This window comes from Parasteatoda tepidariorum, chromosome 11, assembly GCF_982258835.1.
Source record: "Parasteatoda tepidariorum strain Cologne lab strain chromosome 11, Ptep-v5.0, whole genome shotgun sequence".
NCBI classification, from domain to species: Eukaryota; Metazoa; Arthropoda; class Arachnida; order Araneae; family Theridiidae; genus Parasteatoda; species Parasteatoda tepidariorum.
In genome coordinates, this window is record NC_141765.1 from 17,991,441 (window position 1) to 18,013,291 (window position 21,851).

General features: G+C 27.7%; 1 protein-coding gene across 1 annotated transcript; it reads left to right on the plus strand.

Moving 5' to 3' along the window:
• The first annotated feature begins 86 nt into the window (after positions 1-86).
• On the plus strand, positions 87-20,205 carry LOC107451022 (homeobox protein Nkx-6.2-like). Its single transcript, XM_016066986.4, has 3 exons — positions 87-1,306; positions 14,568-14,740; positions 19,084-20,205. The coding sequence occupies exons 1-3, from the start codon at positions 841-843 to the stop codon at positions 19,285-19,287; spliced, it is 843 nt and encodes a 280-aa protein (XP_015922472.3). The 5' UTR covers positions 87-840; the 3' UTR covers positions 19,288-20,205.
• The last annotated feature ends 1,646 nt before the right edge of the window (positions 20,206-21,851 follow it).

The following is a 21,851-nucleotide window of genomic DNA, read 5'->3' on the forward strand; positions in this document are numbered from 1 at the left end:
TTGCCCCTCCCACAAAATACTGTACCGCCCAACCCCTTCACATTCCAACATACCGCGGCCTTCAAATGGATACCCGATCGTAATTCAGTATGCCAGGAATTCTTAGGAGATATATTCCCTGGAGCACTAAGTTTCACACAAGCATTCCCAAAGAAACAAAGTTCTGAAAAGTCTTCAGTGCAATTATTGCTTGCGGCATTCTGTTAAAACAAAGAATAATTCCAAATCTGATCACGAATAGACTAAAAGTGTGAATTGATGAATGTTTTAAATCTCAAAATTTGAATTTTGGAAAGCAATTTATTGCAGTTAAATTAAATGGTATATTTAGTTTGCAGAATTTTAAAAGTGACATGAAAGCTACATTAATAAACAAGACGTGTTCCTTTCTTAGACGAGTATGAATATGTAATAAGTTTTATAATTTTTTTTTCCTTTTTGAATACAAGAAATACTGAATAAAGGAAAATACTACTTTTGGCTAAAATGTTGTCAATTAGTAATGGACTTACAAAATAAAGTAACTTTAGCATCGATTCATAAATGCAAGCATCTTCAACTAACTTTTTAAACCTTTCATAGCTTTACTTATAGTTGCTTCATCTTAAGAAAAACAACTTCGACACATATTCTTGCATATGAAATTTAAAGAAAATAACTTTAGTTGAACTGATTAAAGAAAAGTTGATTAAAAGCTCTGCATTGTAGTATGCGTAAGTACAAAGAAAAACCTTCTTTCTTAAAACCTAAACCGCTTAACTACAACTTGTCATTTGCAGGATTTTAATTTTCACCAGTTTTTTGCTTGGAGATATTACAATCTTAAAATAAAAAAACAAGATGCTAGAATTTACTCCTTCAACAACATCGACTAGTGCCAGTTCCATGCTTTCAATGCTCAATCTTAATATGGAAGCAGTGTCTCGACAGAATTTCTTACTTGGTACAAGTCCTCCCTTAGCTGCTCTTCATACAATGGCTGAAATAAAAGCTTCAGCTCTTGCACCTTATGGTGGACCAACAACTCATCAATCGATCATGAAAACAAGCTGTATCACCCCTGTGTCATCGGCCACTCCTCATGGGATTAATGACATTCTTAGCCGACCGACTATGACATCACCACCAACTTTAGGAACATTAGGTGCTGCACTTCCAAAGATTAGTCTTGGTGTAGGACCTGGCATGTATTTTGCACCAACAAATCCTAGTTTACATAAATTGGGAGATATACCTGGAAGACCATCCCATGTTTACTGGCCAACAGTTAATTCTTTATGGAGGGATCGCTTAGCTGCCCCTCAAGGTAAGCTCCAATTTTTTTATTTCTCACAATAATAAAACACTAAAATAAGAGCAGAGAACAGTTTCAATAAAGTACTACCTCAAAGTGAGTAATTGATAATGTTTTTATAAATACTTCCATCTAATAGTATTCAAAATAACTTTTTTCGCTTTAATTATGGGATATGTATACAAGGGAGAAAGGAAGCATAGAGAAAATTTTAAGATGATTGAGAATGAAGTTCTGTAAAAAATTCTAGATCAAATTACGGTAAGAACTACCGGATCTATATAACGTATATTTTTAGCATACATGAAACGAATTTTTTTTTTATTATTATTATTATTTCGAGCGTTATTTTATTCGCACCGTCAATACCTTCTAAATGTTACAATTCTAAATTAATTAGCAAATGGCTTATGAAGCTTATGCAAGCTAGTTAAGATTTACCCTAGAAATGTAAAATGTAAAATTTAAAAAAAATCCAGATACCGGAACAAATAGGAATTAAGACGGCAAAATGTATTTGTTTTGGATGAAAAAAGTCATAAAAAAACCGAAATGTTCTCGGTCTCACGATTCGTCTTACACGACAAATGATTTATAGGGACACAACCTTTGAATATGTCAGTTTTTTAACACTTTAACTTAGAATTTAATACCAAAAAAATAATAAAAATAAATTAGCATTTATAATGAGCAAGAATGATAGTTTACTGTTAAGAAAATGAATAAAGCTCTAATTCACTTTTCCAAATTTTACTTTTAAGAACGCCAATTTGCTTTCACATATATCTTTATTCATGCCAAGAGCTTTCAATTATGTTGTTACATTGTTTTATTTCATACAGTGCAAATCTTTAAATTAAGATATTAGAAGTTAGTTTAATAGGCAATTAATAATATAAATAACGCTCTCCTACTTATTATTTTTTATTTTATTTATTGATTTATTTTTGTAAATTATTGATAATAATCAATACTATTAACGTCTAACTAAATGAAAAATAATTTATGAATTTCAAATGAACATTTTGCATAGTTAACAATCTAAATCATGTTTTATAATATTGAATATAAAATCACGAAAAAGTGAAACAAAAACAAGACTAATTTTATTCTAATTAGCTAAGAAGTTATTCCTTTCAATTTATCATTTTTAAAGACGAATTTTAATTAAACTATAAGTAGATTTAAAGAAATTTTAACACATTATTTACCTCGCTCTTGCCTTACGCAAGGAATCATTGCAATTTAAACTGCGTTATCATATGATACTAAACATATAATAAGCATGTAAGATTTCCGAATACATAGAATATTTAATTTTTTAAAAAAGGAAAACTATTTGACATGAATAAGAAAACCCATATCAATCCTTCGTAAGTCCACAAAAAATAAGACAATATTCAAAAACGCATTTTTCGAGGAATTTTTATGCAACCTTTAAAAAAATATAACTTTAAAACTCATTGACTCAAATAAAAGTTTTTATTTAATACTAGAAAGACTGAAAAACTTATTATATACCTATATTGCCCAAAAGCAGTCAAAATAACTGGACTAATTTGTAAAGAAATATGTTTGAAATTAATTTTATATTATTTATACTAGTTATAAACAAGTTATTAGTAAATATTAAAAATTAAAAAATTATATATTGTACAAAAAATCACGAAATTCAATGAAATTGTGTTATTACATACATCATTGTTTTTCTAATTGAAATTAAAAAGCAGTCAAAATGACTTCCTTAGGCAATCTAGTGTTAATAAACTCATTTTAAGTCAAAAAGAAGGCATAATGAACCTGCTAAGTCCTCTTTTCCTAAAATATACACAATTCTTTATTAACAATTTGCTTGATTGTTTCAATTACTTCAAAGCACTTTAAATCCATTATAGCTTTTAGCTTTAAAAAGGATTCTTTTATTTCCAAGACGGTGGCACAAAAGACAATTCTGACACCAGAAAACAAATAACAGAAGAGCAAAGAAATAACTCAATAGGTCTAAAGCTTTACAGTAGCTTTAAAAATGTAGTATTCGAAAGAAAAAAAAGAAAACTAAGTTACAGATACAATTTGTATTTTGGTTGTCTCAATAATTGAGAATATTTTTCAAAAAAAATTCATTATTATTTTTGACTCTGATAAACTAGGTATTTTTTACTCATTAATTAATTTATTTACTTATATGAAGAAAAAAAAATTTAAATATTTTTTTTTACTTTTTATACACTTCATTAGATTCGCAACATAACCTGCGAATCTTATTAAAAAAACTCCCGAATTTCAATAATAAAATAAGAACAAATATTTTTTAAATATAGAATTTTTAAGTCACCTTTTTAAACATAATTTTGCTTTAAAAATCGAAGCAGTTTAATAATATGAAAATAGAAATGTGTGTTACTGCTTATTTAGCTGGTACATTGCAAAAAATTAAAAGAAAATGAATGAATTCAAATCTGAGACTACTTATATTATTGAAATTCTCAGTGCTCGTAAATATACATGTTTTAAATATTAATAATAAAATCAAACAGATAAATATAGTTTAATATTTTTGAATGCTAAAACTTTAACATTACATGATTTCTAATAGTAATAAAGAATTTATGATAAATAAATAACACTCAATAAATGATATATTATAGTAAATAACGAAGGAATAAATCATATTGTTTAATATTTTAAACTAAATGAGAGAAATTATTAAATTTAGAAGTAAACTTTAATATAAATATTTTTTAAATAAATATATAGAATAGTAATATACACATAATAATACGCAGAACGAAATTCTGATAAAATTACAGTACTCCATGGTAATGACATTTCTGGTAAAGAAAATCATGTTTCTGGTTAATAGAACTAAAATATCCGGTATTTAAACCAATCATTTGGTATTTTTTTCGGTCGTATGATTACGATTTACCGAAAATTCCAGTTTTCAAAATTACAGTTCTTACTATATCCCATACATAGAAAACAATACAAAACTTAAAAGTAAGTTTATCTGATTAAATGGTTTGTATGTCAAGCTCTAAGGTATCATGATAAAATTACCATATTTTACCACATTTAATACTTTACTTTTTACCAAATGTTATGACACATTATAAAACCATATTTTATCGTTACTTTTGCAAAATCATTACCTAAGTGCTTAGCTAAAAATTACCGAGCTGTTTGGTGTTTCTATAGAGCCAGAAACGCGATTATTTTTACCATACTCTGGTAATTTTAAACGTAATTTTTTTTCTCACTGTACATTGAAATAAAACAATAACCGGCATTAAAAATTTTTATGTAATAAAATTTATAAAATTTGATAGTTCTTTGTAAATATCACTGTAGAAAAGTGTTTGAATACTTGAGTAAAAACTTCTATTAATGCTTTCACACTATGTTACTCTCAACAGCTAACTTTATAACTTAATTTGCAACTACACACTGTCTTCATAAAAGGCACACTGCTTTTGTTTGGGTGTAAAGTTTTTTCAAAGCACTCGAGAACAAATTGTACGAAATTGTATAGTAGTCTACTTCCTGCTATTATATTCCGACCCTTTTTATTGCAAGCATCAATTATCTCTTTTTTGCTTTTGTTAACTATTACAATCTGTTGTTGTTGTTTCTAATGCCGCTTGCCAATACCAAGCTTGCTTGCAGAAACCAGTAGAGTGTGCTTTTTTCTTGTTTTTCAGTGGTGTCATTTTTGGTCAATTATACAACTTCAGCCACACACACGTCACAGCCCGTTTATAAGGTGGACCCATTCATGCATTCATTTATTTATCCACAGTTCGTAATTTCGACCTGAACCAGAGAACGATTATTCTCCAATTCAGTACCCTCGGAGGTATTTTTTTGTTTTGGGAATACGGAGGATTTTGTTATCCAACAGATTTAATATGCACCAGTCACCATTTACTACACAGGGGTCTTTAGCCCTCAGGGATTAAACTCATAACCCCCTGGACATGGACCGAATGCCCAGCCAACTCGCCTATCCCGGCCACTATTACAATCTGCATGCGTTTATTAATTGTCAAATAAAAATAAATAGATCATTTTTCACTTTGCTTCCTAATTAAACATTTATTTTATTTTTCATTGCAATTATGATTGTTTTTAGAATTTGTATCTTGCATAGTATTCCGTTAGTTAAATAGATGCATTCGCTAAAGATGATGCTACTAAAAATTAAATAAACAGAAAACTTAGATTTCCCCGACAATAATGAAGAAAAAAATCCGGCCCTTTGAACTTCCCGAAGCTTAAAAATTCATTCTTTTCACCAGATGCTGGGAAATTTGGAGCATATATGACCATTAACAATGACAAGATAAGTATATTAATTTTGTATTGTTAGTCATTGATTTAAAAAAATGTATACATCAAATATAGTATTACAGAGACTTCTAGTGCTTCAAACGAGCGTTTATTGAGGGTTGCAAATTATATGACATTTCTTTTGAAATACAAATTTTTTTTGTATTTCAAATTTTCTTAATTACAATTTATTTTACAAATTAATGTTTTGAAATACAAATTTTAGTTTTGTACCCTAAGTCAAACATAAGTTAAAAATTCTAAGTACTCAGACTCAGAATAAACTTGAATACTTATATTCGGCTAAGAAATCGAAGTACCCAGCGCTGAGTAAAATTGATTCATAATCAGTTCAATTTCGTAAATAATCATACATTTTTTTAATGTAAAATTATCAATAAAACCTAACGCTTTGGAAACTCGCACAGCTTCATATTAGTTGATGTTGTTTATGATATACAAGGAATTGAAAAACTCTTTAATATTGTTATTAAATATAAAAACTTAAAACATAGTAGATAAGAGTAATGTCTTTGTTTAGGAAAACAATGAATTTCTTAAATGTTAATAAAACTTTTTTAGAAATAATTATTTCAAAAATAAGTATTTATTTTAGTGAAAATCTCTCAAAAAGTCTTTTTATTAATAGATTAACTGGAAATAAAAAATAATTAAAAAGAAAAGATTGAAATGATAGAATCGACAAGAAAACATTTAGTTTCGATAAATTTACTTTTAAATGTGCAAATAAACAATAAAATCTTTGCAGTTACAAGAAATTCCTCTGTTCTTAATTTTTACTACTTATGCCTCACTTCGTGACAAAATCTGTAATAGGAACAACATTAAATTATAATATCGATATTTTAAGCCCCAAAATAATGTAAATTTTCCGCAGCCTTAATAACGCGTTTAACTGAACCATGCTTCAGTTTAAGCTAAAGCATAATATCGTATAATCAAGATTAAGCTCCGAATAGCACCATATTAAGGTTGAAGCAGCTTTGAACGATATTATGGTTCAACATACTCCAAAATTTCTTGCAATGATGTAGCCTTAATCATTAAATTTTAAAAATTGAAATCGAATTTAATGTTTTTTCTCCTAGTAAGCACTATATAATTTATTTTTTTTAATGTTAGACAAATGCTTGATGAAATGTCAAACGCGTTGCGTATATTATATAACTTTTCAAGATATCACAATTTAAAAGACACTGTCTCAAGCATAGCAATAAACAAAAGATTTTTAGACTATTCAATGACTATTTTATCATTATAAAATATAAATAAAACAAAAATAAATTATTTATTTTCACTGTAAAGATATTTTTAAAACATTGCTCAGTTTTGCAATATACACAGAGCAAAAAATTCGGATAAAATTTCCGTACTGTATGTATATGATATTTGTGGTAAGAAACTCATAATTCTTGTTAAGGAAACGAAAATATATGATATTTAAACTATTTATTTAGAAATTTTTCGATTCATATGATAGCAGTTTACAAGTAGTTCTAGTTTTAAAAATTACAGTTCTTATTACAACAAAAATACAGCAAAAAATAGAAAACTGTAAGCAACGGAATGAAAGGTTGCTCTAAGGTATCATGATAAAATTATTAAATATTACCACATTTACCAAATTTTATCACAGATTATAAAACCATATTTTATTTTTAATTTTATCAAAATCATTTTACCAGAGCACTTCGGTAAAAATTACTGGGCTTCTTGGGGTTCTCATAAGACCAAAAACGAGGCTAATTTTACCATATTCTGGTTGTTTTGACTTTTTTCTCTGCGTATGTTTAATAAAGTATATATATATATATATATATATATATATATATATATATATATATATATATATATATATATATATATATATATATATATATATATATATATATATATATATATATATATATATATATATATATATATATATATATATATATATATATATATATATATATATATATATATATATTATAGTATTATAGTGTATATATAATATTTAAATCTTGTATCAATTACTAATTATTTGTATTATGATATATTTAAAAAGACAACATTTTTTGCATTGACACAACGGAATTTTAAATTGTTATTAAAATAAATATCTTTATTTTTGCAGAGTGAAAAGTATTTACAATGCTATTAATTACTAAATAGTAATTGTAATGTCATTCAAAAAATTATCTGAGTCATTGACATGTTACACGAAAGAAAATTAAAAATAAAAAGCTATATTTTTTTATTTTATTTCCCACAAAATTATTTTCTGGGTTAACCTTTTTGAATGGCTAATTAGGTTTTGTTTAGTAGGCGAAAAATATTTTAATATAACTATCAATGCTAATATATTTTTTCTGAAAAATGTCATAGAAATTTCAAATTTTCCCAATTTTAATCGAAAATATTTGTATCTCAATTAATATATATATTGACTAATATTTTAATTAAAAAAGCAATTTTGAATTTTCAATCTCATCAACTAAATATTTTACTCTAGTTATTTGTTTATCTAACATTCATATCTCAAAATATTATTAATAATTTTAGATTTAGTTTTTTGAAGCTATAAATCTAACGTCATATGTGATTTACATAATCATTGGTTATAATATCTTGGTACAATAGATTATAAACGGTTTAAATTTGCAAAAATTGAATATTTAATATCAAATAAATTAAGCATAGAGTGTATGCAATAAAGGTAAGTTAGTTATTTTTCATTCAGTCAAGGATCTAACAATAGTGAATTACGAAAGGTATTTATAAAGTTATTATATAATTGCATTGTTTGTTGCCAATGTTGTAATAAACTGTTAAGATAAAAATGCATATAATTTAATAATTATATTTTAATAATATATTTTAATAATTTTATAATTTAATACAAAAAGGAAGTTTTATAGCCAATGAATAAAGAAATATTAATGTAGCATACAATTACACTGTCAATAATAATAATGTAATTTTAAGAAAAATTCCGTAGATTTAGGAGCAGGCAAAACTAATCTTAGATTTGAAATCCCCACACCTGAATTAGGCAAGATCAAGTGTTTGTATAAATGCAAAAAAAAATTGTTTCCATTGTTATCAACAAAAAAAATCAATGTATTTGAAATAAATTAATTACAAAGGCATGTAATACGTAGCATATATATATTATCAGCAAAGTATGAAATCTAAGAAATATTACATACTTTCCTTAGAAATTGTATATAATACCTAGTCATTCCATAGATAATAACTGCTATTTAGGCAAAGAATGAAAAATGGTTCTGATAAGGTTATTATACAAGTGGTGTGTATTCCAAAAAAATACATATGTTGTTAAAAAAATAATCAGAGTCCCATTAAAAAAATTTATTCAGAATACATTACTAGGAATTAAAGAAGTACAAAACAAAATTTACGTCTTTCTTCGTAAGGGAAATAAAATTTTCTTATAAAAAATCATGAATTAAAATTAACCTACTTGTTACAACATGGTAGCCATGAATGGCATTTTGAATCACATTTCATTACATTCGAAACCAATCGGAGATGTATTTCATTCCTTGCCAGTTTCTCATTTGGAATTCTATGTTAAATATTAATAGTTTCATACATTGTCAGATAGTTTTAGGCATTATATACAATGCATCGGCATTCTATAGAATGCCGAATTTCATACTTTAAAGATAAGACATATAATACAAAAACAGCCTAATTCCTAGTTTTAATTATATCTGTTCACGCGTCTGAAATACCTATCTAGACAAATGAGGTTATATTTTCTACGTTTCTTTTACGATGAAGTGAATGAAATCAAAACTAAGTCGATAAGTCTAATATTTCAAAAGTTAAGGCTTTTATGCATAGAAACTTCAGTATTTTACTTATACTTATTAACAACTCTGATTGTGCTACATAGATACGCGAAACATTAGATCCTATGTTCAGTTTTACGCTAAAGCATATAAAATCAAAACAAAGTCGATTGGACTAATATTTGAGTAATTTTAAAGGTTATATGATAGAAAAATACAATTTTTGTACTTATACACAGTTTTGCGTCTGATACTGATATCTTAGCAGGTGAAAAATTCTCTAGGAAAAAAAAGGATGATCCAAACTAGTATAATGCGGTAAAAATTACCATGATTCTACTCTATAGGAACACCAAAAAGCATGGTAATTTTTACCGAAGTGCTTGGAATTAATTTTTGTAAAACTAACACCAAAATATTGTTTTATAATATGTGCTAAAATTTGGTAATTTTATCATGATACCTTAGAGCATGGCATAAAAACTATTCATTCGGTTAAATTTACTTTTCACTTTCTGCTGAATGCATGGCTATAATTTTGAAAAACGGAACTCCCAGCAAACTGTTATAATGTGAGCGGAAACCGTTACTACATGAATGATTTAAATGCTGTATATTTTGGTTTTATTAACAGAATTGTGCTCTTTTTTTTTTTTACCAGAAATTACTTTAACATACAGTGCGGTAATTTCACTGAATTTTTTTCCCGCATTATTTCTTATGCTTTACTTTTTACAGGCTAAATTCCATAAAATCAAAAGTAAGTCGATAGATTTTATTGTTTTGAAGTTATAAAGGGTTTGTGAGTAAATAAGTATATGTCAAAAATTATATTACTTGAAACACTCATAACTTCTAAACTCTTAAGTTTTATTGACTTAGTTTTGATCTCATTCGATTTAACCCAAAAATAACTTTGCTTGTTAATATAAGTTAAGATGTTCGAGTTTTAAATACTTATAAGTACAAAAATGTACTTTTCAGAGATAAAAAATTTTAATAAATTTTAAACTGTAAAAGCTTTATTGACTTAATTTTGGTTTTAATCGGTTCAACTTAAACACATACATAAAAGATATTGCGTAACTTAGGAGTTTTTAGGTGTTTAAATATGTATAATCAAAAATTTTACTCTTTTAGACATCATGCATGCTGAAACTCTTATAACTTCTGAACTATTAGTACTATCAATTTAATTTTAGTATCATTTGATTTAACATAAAAAATGTAAATAGGAGACAATGTCTCACTTGTGATATAATGACTCAATATATGTATAACAGACAATATCATGTAGTGAATTTTAAGTTTTACCTGTTTTTGTCACCTGTTCTCAGTAAATTCAAGATGGCGACTAAATCTCACCTCGAGAAAAGAGGCAAACTTCTATTCATAATGCAGGAATAAAACAATTCTGGTACAATTACCATACTGTATAGTAGTGAGATTTCTGGAAAAAAAAAGAACATAATTCTGGTTAATTAAGCCAAAACATACGGTATTTAAACCATTCATTTGGTAATTTTTCCGTTCATATAGTAACGGTTTACTGGAAATTCTGGTTTTCAAAATTATAGTTCTTGTTTCACATATTTATTAAAAAAAATGCGAAACTGAAAAGTAAATTTGACCTAATAAATGGTTTTTATGCCATAGTCTATGGTATAATGATGAAAATACCACATTTTATCACTTATTATGAAACTATATTTTATTGTAAATTTTACCAAACTTATTATCAAAGTGCTTCGATAAAAATTTTCGTATTCTTTGGTGATCCCATAAAGCCAGAAATACCGTAAATTATATCATATTCTGGTAATTTTAACTATACTTTTTTTCCCAATGTAGAAAATCAAAACTTAAATGATAAAAATGTTGCAATAAATACTCTGGTGTTACGAACAAGTAGTAAAACTTTTATCTTAATCTGTAATTTTACTTTCTTGCTATTTTAATTTAAAAGCTTATTAATAAAAATTATTTTAATTAATAAGCAGTGCTTGGTGCGAGCCAATTGCGGAATTCGTATCGACCATCGCTGGGATTAAAACCCGGGTTCACCTCATTGGGAGGTGAACGTTCTATCCCCTGAGCCACCACGACTCTGACGCATTAGGTTTAGTTAAAAGTGGCTACTAGCTGAAAATGGAAATTTTCAGGTCTATAAAAGAGGGAGATCAAAACAAAACAAAAGTTGTCCATTGATTTTACAGTATATTATACATTCACGTATTTTTAATAAATTTTCTATCTGTATTAATCTAATTACATAACTGTCAAATGAGAATAACTAAATCATTATTAATTATTCATACTAATTTTCTATCAATATCAATAAACTAAAACAATTCGAACATTAATGTCGATACTGTAAAGTATCGATTTTATATTACGATAGTATCGGGTGTATCATTCGTTTGATTCTGTTATTTTCGATGCTTATTTTCGATCCATCTTTCCATACTATGTTGAGTGTTTCCCTGAAGAAAGCTTTTTCCTATGTTAACATTAAATGAGTGGTATTTTAATTAGTTTTTTTTAAATATAAAATATTTCATTGATAAAAGATTATGAATATTGCTTGAACCGTGAAGTTGACTGACTGATTAATGCAATTAATTCACAAAAAAATTTATTTTGTTACAATTAACAATAAAAATCATTTACTACCCTCATATAGGACAACAGTTAATCTCCTATTTTAGACATTAATTTAGATACTAATTCCATTGAAACTAAAATATTAGTGTTCTTCATTATACTCTTGAATTCACACAAACTATTATAATGTCCTTAATATATATTTTTAACTACTTGTTAATAATAAAGCCAAACCAATGAACACACTAGGGGTCTTCAGCAAATAATTCATTTGATTTCGATTGCGTTTCTGCTTCTTCATTGTTTAAAAGTTCATTTATATAATGTGTATAATATTTTGAAAAATTTATTTATATTATAAATTATTAGAAAATATATTTATATTTTCTACCATTTCAATACAACTTTAATGAATATTTCAGAATTTTTTTTGAATAAAATTGGCAATTTAATACTTAAAATGTAAGCTTAAAATAAGGCTATCCAAAGTGGCACTCGCTAATCAGGCTGAATCTTTTTTTTACAGTTTTTTTGGGTTGGACAATAATATGGAAAATTTATTTTGCAAATTTCGAAGCAAATATCAAGTTATAAATCCTTCAAAACTTCAGTTTTAGATTTAAATATTTCACCAAATCTTCGTCCCGCACACAAAATGGTATGATGGCTATTAGGGATTTCCTTAATTAAGATTTTTTTAATCTTAATCAGAAGCTTTATTGTTTAGGATTCAAATGCTTCAACTTAATAACTAGAACAAAATTCCATCTTTTGAGTATTATAGTCCAATACTCTTACATGATTCTGAATTTTAAAAGCATTTTTTTTTTACAATAACATTACAATAACGAGAAATCCTTTAAAATCTATATTTGAATTCATTATTTCGCATTTACGAATCTCAAAAGAGATTCTTTCTACTGTATTCGTTATTACTCATTTGATGAATTTTCTGTGATTCGTTAAAAGAAAATTCACCATATTTATATTTTTAAACATTTAGAATACCAGATCCAAAATGAAATTGCCAAAACATTTTATATATATCTTGACCAAAAAGAATAATTTTACAAAGAAAAAAAAATACTGCCTGATTTCACTTCAGTAAAACTTCGGGTACCTTACTTGTTACTTCTATTATATTCTGAATTAGCCTGAAAAAAATTAAAATTTTTGTCTTGTGAATGGATTAGCTTCTGTTTTACTCAGGTATCATCATTATCATTACAATTGACTAAATTTAAACAAATGCATTAATTGAATAAAATTAAATGAATATCTAAACGTTTGATTTAAGAATTTCTTTCAATAAGCTTAAAGAATAATATATGAAAGTTGCATGCTAAATAACGCCCGGTGGCTAAGTGGTAGCGCTCCGAGCTCCCGTGGCACAGGTCCTGGGTTCGATCCTCTGGCCGGGCAAGGTTGACTCAGCCTTTCATCCTTTCAGAGGGTCGATAAAATGAGTACCAAGCATGCTTGGGAACAAAACACTAGGGGTTTCACTTTCGGCTGACCACCTAACCGGAACGACTGCTCCTGCACCCCAGAGCCCAAGGTCAAGAAAACTGAGATGGGCACAGTAGGCCTTGGCCCTCCATGCGCTGTAACGCCACTGAGTTTAGTTCAGTTTTTTTCATACTAGATAAAGAATGTATGTCAGGAAATAATAATTTCACATGATTTTAATAGTTATTAAAGTGCCCCCTAAAAAAGTTGTTTGAGGGAAATAAAATTAAGTTTTGCTGTTTTTGTTGTCGTCGAAAACCATTGAGTCCAGGGGTGCAATTGTTCTCGTTTTCCAGTGGCGCCATCTATGGCCGAGAAATCGACTTCTGCCACACTCATCCGTCACACTCATTTATAGCGCGGATCCATTCGTACATCCATTCATTCAGCCACAGATCGTGATTTTGACCTGAAACAGAGAACGATCAATCTCCAATAATGTACCCCCAGAGATATTTTATATGTTATTTTATTTCCATCGTTGAACAGGCGACAAAGTTTTTTGGGTTTGCTACTACTAATGTTCAACTCCGTAGCCTTGTAATTTTGAACTAATCCAAAAGACCAGGAAACTCCTAGACCAGTACCCCCAGAGGTTCTGATTTGTTATGGGATCATGGAGTATTTTGCTATTCGACAAATTTAACTTGCATCAGTCACAATTTACTACACGGAGAGTCTTCAGCCGGCTGGGATCAAACCCATGAAATGTTGGACATGAGCCCATTGTCCTACCAACCAGGTTATCCCGGCCTCTCCCCCAGAGGTATAATTTGTTATGAGAAAATGGAGGAACTTGTGACCCGACAGATTTTAACGTTTACCGGTCGCGATTTACTACACTGGAAGTTTTCGGCCGGCTGGATTCAAGCTCCCGTTCTTACGAACGTGAGTCCAGCGCCCTACCAACCAGGCTATAATGGCCCTAAAATGAAGTTTTAAATCATATTATTAGAATATTGAAGTATACCTTTTTTAATGAGTTTTAAAATTTTTTTCTCTTTCAGTATCCGCCCAAACATGTACTGATAAAGATGGGAAGAAAAAGCACACTAGGCCTACATTCTCTGGGCATCAAATCTATGTCTTAGAGAAGACCTTTGAACAAACAAAATACCTAGCTGGACCAGAAAGAGCTAAATTAGCATATGCTTTAGGAATGTCTGAAAGTCAAGTAAAAGTAAGATTAATTTTATTGGCAACATATTTAATAAATGTGTATTCAAAGTATTCTGAAATTACTTCCCTTAATAGGGCAATATTGAAAATTTGGAAACAATAATGTGAACTACAGATAATTTTAAAATAATTTAAATTTAATACAATTTTTACTGCATTGTAAATACACCTAAAATAATATATAAATAATGAAAAGAAAGTTTTTTTTCTCTTTTTTAGATAACTTCTTTAACTTAATTTTTAAATTTTTGCTTTATTAATTTTTTTCTTGGGTTTCCGTTTGTTCGTTGAGTCCAGGGCTAAGGAGAATAGAAGGGCTGGTTCACTCCTTTGAAGTATGTCTCGCCGCGCCGATCCTCCGACGGCACTCTAGTAACGTCACTTTGGCGCAAAGCTCGCACTTTTATTTCAAGAACGGAGCGTTTGGCCTTACTAGCTCTAACTAATATTGGATCATTTCTTTTTGCGATATATTCTAAGACATTTGTTATTTTCTACAATGACTTTCCTCAGTTTTTGCAGTGAATTTACAGGAATTTAAAACTATTATCGAAATGCCAGTTTGCGCGATTGCAACTTGCAAAAATTCTGATACAAAAACAAAAGGAAAAAGTATAATTTTTCGCGTGTTCCCTAAAGTAAATGAACAACTATGTAAAGAATGGATTCCGAAATGACACAGTTAATATAAAACAGCAATACGTTTATTCTGTCGTAAAGAACTTTTATAAGAATTCATTATCTAAATAGAAACCGCCTCGTTACTTCATAAAGAAAGGCAGGTGAAAAGAATTAAAAAATGGATAAAGTCAAAGAAAATTAAAATGTAAATAAAAAGTATAAATAAAATATATAGTATATAGTTGAAATTCTCCTAATTTCAAAACATATTTTTTAATGTAGTTATTCTAAATATTTATGATTTTTTTTTTAAAATTATATTCTCTTCAATTTAAATATCTATAAATTATATCATCGTAAATTTAAATGTCTATTGTAAAATTTCTAATGTCATTATGAACCTAAATTATTATTTTGTTTCAATAATTAGCGTTTAAGGTTGATGTTTCCTAATGATTAAGTATGAACAAATTGCTATTAACGACATATTTTAAAATCAGGGATTCTAAATTTAACTTAACTTATCGTTATAAAAGAATATGTAGATAAAAAAAAGTGTCGATATATGCCTTCATTTTTCTTAATAGTTAAAGTTAAAACTGAACTTTTTAAAATAAAGTATTTATCGTGTCATTTTCACCAACTAGCAAAACATTTTTATAAGTTTAAAATGGTATTTTTTTTAATATAATAACCAAGAAAGTTTTTTTTTGAACTATGTTTATGAACGGAAATAATGTGAAACCAGAAAAAGTCTAACTTATTTTTACAAAGAGAAAGATGCAAAGTTATCATAATATCTTTGCTTGCGATCTCCGAGATCTGTGGACACAGTGACGTCATGAGGAGGGAAATCGTAGCTTCAGCTCTAAGAGCGGAGTGAACTAGCCCTTCTATTCTCTTTAGCCCTGGTTGAGTAAGACAGCGATCAAGTTTTCCTTGAATGATACAATGGAGATTTTTGCTTGCAACATCTAAGAAACAATAGAAACTTATATTTTCTTTAGGAACAGATCTCCGTTTGCAATTTTAACTTTTTATCAATAAATTTTAACTACTTTAATATTAGTTAGAGCTACTTGGACAGTTGTCACATTTCAATTATCGATGAACAATCTCTTATGTGATGAATTATCTTAATAGAGATCAGGAAGTGACTCATTGAAGAAACTGATACTATTCACAGAGCTCTAATTAAAATTTGAGTGCCTGAACTAGCCGGAAAGTTGCCTAATTTTCGATTGACGAATAATTGTCCTTTGGGTATAACAACGCTTTAAATTCTGCTAATTGCGGTCAATGATTGAATCTTGAGCTGTCACCCAGCTCCGAATTGTAAATAAAGTTTGAGTGCTCTAGCTAGTCTAAAAGTGGTAGTGAGATGGTTATTAAAGGAAATTCTGCTCGTAGCCGTCATAAAAGGACAGAAACTTGGCAATGTCATTGAAAGTGACTCAGACAGAGCTGCTGTAGAATTTTGAGCACTCAAACTGGTCACAAAAATATGAAAATTTTGTTTGCAGAATTCCAACAGAATGCACAAAATAAAATGTAAATGAAATGTTAATTCTTTGTTGAATGTAAAAGCACTGTAAGTACTTCTACTGTGAAAGTAAAATTCCATTTCAAAAATTCCTTATTTAAAAGTACTTTTAAATAAAGAACTAATAAATAGTAAAGGTTTGAGATTAACAATTAAAATAATACTATTATCATTAAAAAAATTTAATTTTCTATTAAAAGTGAAAAATTAAAATTAATTATGTACAACTTCCATACTTAATTTTCAATCCAAAATTTCTTAAAATACCTATTAAATTTAGAACCATCACTTGTGATTCTAATACTTACTTAATAGCATTCCACTTTCTGAACTAAAAGATGCTCTTTTGAATTATTATAATGATTATAAAAATATTCTTAATCGCGAATCAATGGAAAACGCTTTTTTATTCAAATAGATAGAATATTCTGTCTCATTTTTTCGTCTTTTTTTAACTAACTTTTATTACACTATTCGAAATAAATCATACTCTAAATATAAATTTGTATTTAGATTTATTAATTCATTTATCTTTAATTTTCAAAATTTATAATTTTGTTAAATAATATTTTCTCTGAGAAATTAATATTGCTTCGTATTCATGATGATAATGTTCATTTTCATTTTTTGAATTTAAGTATTAATAGAGAAATCGTCATGTACGATAATAGGAATGAATGTACGATAATAGTTTAACATAAGTGAACTAATTTCATAGAATTCTAGTGATCCTAAAATATTTATTTGAATATTATTTTTAATAAAATAAATATAAATAAAAGAATTTGTAGTATTAATTATTTATCTAAAAAACAAAGAGATGTACTTTTCCAAAATTTGATTAAGAACAATGGATATTCAGCAAATTATATGCATTTAAATTCTAAATTCTTTCCGATATGATAACGGAACACAAATGGTAACACCAAACAATAACACCAATGGAAGAAGCTTTGACTATGATGGTTTTCATTGTAACGAGAATTGTAATCCATGTGCAAAACTAATGACACTTACAACATTAACAAGGAATTGTTCACCACAAAGTATCTGAGTAGTAATCAAGTGATATGCTTTAAATGAAACTAAATTTTATATATAGAATATTTCTTTCATGTATAGTCTTGATAGTGACCAGAAACCATATGTGGGGCGTAACTGTATGTAGGGCTTACCCCTATTAGTTGCAACTATTTTAAAATTGTGATACTTAACACACATTTCGCTTAATTTCTTAACTGGCCCCAACTATGTATATGGTTAAGTATCGCTTATTTAAAGGAGTCGGAGACACAAAAATCTTAAAAATTATCAGCTTCTTTTTATATCTTAAAAAGTATAATTACCTTTCAAACCCGGAAAATGTCATGTTTTTATTTTATTAAAATACAAGATAATATTCGGTTTCAATTTTCCTTGCTTCGAACATCAAGTACGACTAAAATTTTGAATGCTTTTTTCCTGAAAAAGCATTACTTCAAGTTTTTTTTAAAATCAATGTATCTTAAAATATGTTTTTTAAAAAAAACTGCTTAAAATTATAACTATATGTGCTATATTTATCGTACTTTAATTTGTCTTGTAAAGCTTCGCAAAATGCTTTCAGATTTATTTTTAAAAAGAATCAAACGAAAAGAAAAATAGGCAAATTTAATTTCAGAAATTTTGGCAAAAAATGGCGCAATCAAATTGCAGTAAAGACAATTTTATTTGAAATAAACTAAAAGGGTTTAGTATTTAATCGTATTTTTTCCAGTTACATCAAAAACAGGAGACAACATTTTTTTAGTTTTTTAAATTTCAAATTTTTATTAATTGACTCAATGAAAATGTGGGGTTTTTTTTAATATTTTTTGTAATTTGCAACCGTATAAAACTGTCAACAAAGTATGCACTTTTAAAAGATTCACGAAACGTGTCCTTGTCATATTTTATGAATCAAAATGATGCATTGTTCATTGCATCATTTCGTTAATATGTTTCATTGCATGATTTTGCAGATTCATATCATTGATTTGTTTGTTTTATTCATATTTAAATATTAAATAACTGTTAATTAATGTTAATGGAATATTAATTAAATATTAATTAAATGTTATTAACTAATATTAATTATGCATAAAAGCAATAGTAATAGTTTATGCCAACTGAACTAACTTTATGTTGCAATTATGTTTCAGGTATGGTTTCAAAATCGTCGCACAAAATGGCGAAAGAAACATGCTGCAGAAATGGCCAGTGCGAAAAGAAAACATGACTCAGAAGCTGAACATTTTCGACATGAAGATTTATCTGATAGAGATGATTTTGATACAAAAGGGCTCAAAATGAATATTCTAAGGCCAAACTGTAGGCATGAAGATTCATCGGAAAGCATACTCTGACCAGAGGTTCATTATTTTCATAACCACGTGATAGAAAACAATGCACTTTGTCCTGACACTTCCTACTTTTTAAGTGAAAAACGAAAAACAATAATGTATTAAAGACTTTTCCATTTGACTTAAGTGATATCGAAATTCCTCTTAAAGAGGATGGGACTTGAAAAAAAGAAAAATTCATATTGTATAGTCGCGAAAGACAAGAATAGTGAATCAAACTATGCAAATTAAACAATGCTTAGAACTGAAAAAAGCATAATGTGCATCGAACACTGCGTAAAATATGCACTTCATGTACCTCTATTCCTATTTCCTATAGATATTTTCATACGTAATTATGTTACTTAAATTTTTGAAATTCTACAAATACAGATTCATTTATGATTAATCGATTCTTGAACTAGGCGATAAGTTTTTTTTAAAAAAAAATAAATAAATGAAAACGTAATGCAGATACTTGAACTAACTGAAAGTTTTATATGTATCTGATGTTTCTCTCTAACTTTGTAAAGACAGAATTCATCGCCTAGCAGAATCAGAAAAAAAGTAACGTAAAAATATAAGGGTGATTTAAAATCATTTTTGTGTTTTTATCTCTCATTTAAGCATTTTTAATTCCACATTTTTCATTAGTTGGCACTTTCTAAAAAGTTTTTTCCCTCAACAATGTAAACTTTGACCTTTGCAAGTAACTTTGACTCAATTAAAGAAGAAAGATTGTGATATGTCCAGACAAATGGAAGTGTTGCAAAGGCCAATAGGTGGAATAATTAGATGATAAACAATCCTCTCTCTCGATGCAGTACATATAACTTCTTTGAGTTATAAAGCCTATCTCACGTACAAAAGCCAGTTAACGATACTTTAAAAACATCTCGATTTATTTATTAAAATAAAATGCATTATAAAAAATTAAAAAAATGGATACTCGCTTACCGAATACAAAATACATGATAATCAATATCAACTACTTTAATGGAATTTTCATAATTCCGTAATTTTATTTATCTCTCTTTTGTAGCAAAATAGATACTTTAAACAAATTAAGTTTCCTAGATTTGTATATGATGAAAGAAATATGTGACGTAAATAATAAAAGTTCAAAATATCATCATAGATTCTTAAATTAAGTAACCCTAAAGTTAATATCCACCCTCTCAACTTTCTAATCCAAAGTTGAGAGTTCCATAATTCCAAAAAATGTAACATTAATTATTTTTAATTCATATAATTTCTTATAATTTACTAACATAAATTATAATTTTCCAATAATTGAAAGGCTTCAGCTACAGTTTCTAGGTATTCAAAAGTGGCTACGCGCTACAAGACTAGGCCTGTTAAAAAATCTACATAATAAATGTTCTAATCTCAAAAAAGATACAAAGCGGGGTAAAATATAAATTACAAAATTACAGAGCATCATCGATTTATAACAATTAAACACCTTGAAAAAAATGCTAAAAAAATTCCAAAAACTTGCATTTGTTTATTTTCAATATCCAGTTCTGTAATATTGGATTTGAAAGATTTGGATAGAGAAAAAAACAATAACTAGTTATTAGAAAATATTTTAATAAATGTACAAAGCAAAAGAGAAATTCGAATTTGGAAGTATTTTTTCCCCTCTGAGATTATTTCTCAGGGTATTGAGTGTGTGTTTATTTCTTTGTAAGAATGCTCGCACAAAATTGATGACACTTTGCAACTCATTTTTATCCTCTTTCTCGTCCCGTTTTTGAGGCAGGAACAATCCACCAGGTGACTCTGAAGGCATCTTGTAGTGTATAGCCGCTTTAATGCATTTAAATTCCCCGCTTATAACTATAATTATATCTAAATACTCATGTTATAACTACATTCATTCGGAAGTTAAGAAGGCGGACATGGGCTTCGGTGGGCACCCTTATTTCTTACAATTTTATTATTTTAATTTTATTATTTTAATTCATTTTTCTCTTTATAAAGCTTTTATGTATATATTTATGTATATTTTAAATCACCCTATATATACTACTCAAGCCCTTGAGTGCTTAGTTATATATCAGACTAATATCGTTTTGTAAACCAATCGAAACAAAATTTTATAAAATAATTGAAAATATGATGTATAATTTGAAATGCCTGTTAGAGTCAATTAAATAATAGGAGAAAGTTTTTCATGGTTTGACATTTTTATTACAGTTTTAACGTAGAATGAATCCACTCCACAATCAACATATATACCACAAAAACTGATATACCGTAATTTTTATATAAAGTAATATTTACTATAAAATCACTGAATCACTGCAATTAAATAAATATTACTGTAAAAATTACAGTAGAAAATTTTACAGCAAAAATGGATTTTAAAGGTTAATTGGATTTTAAGGATGCTACATTCAGTGTGCCAGTACTTTTTACCGGAATTTGATCTGGAATTTTTTACTGAGAGCAGTATGAAAATCATGAGAGGTTTGTCCCATTTTTTGCAAAAATATATATTTTTTATTTATCTATTTATTTTTCAAGCACAAAATTTCCAAGTTGTCATTATTTAATTGCTTTATAATGTTTGTTATCTGTTT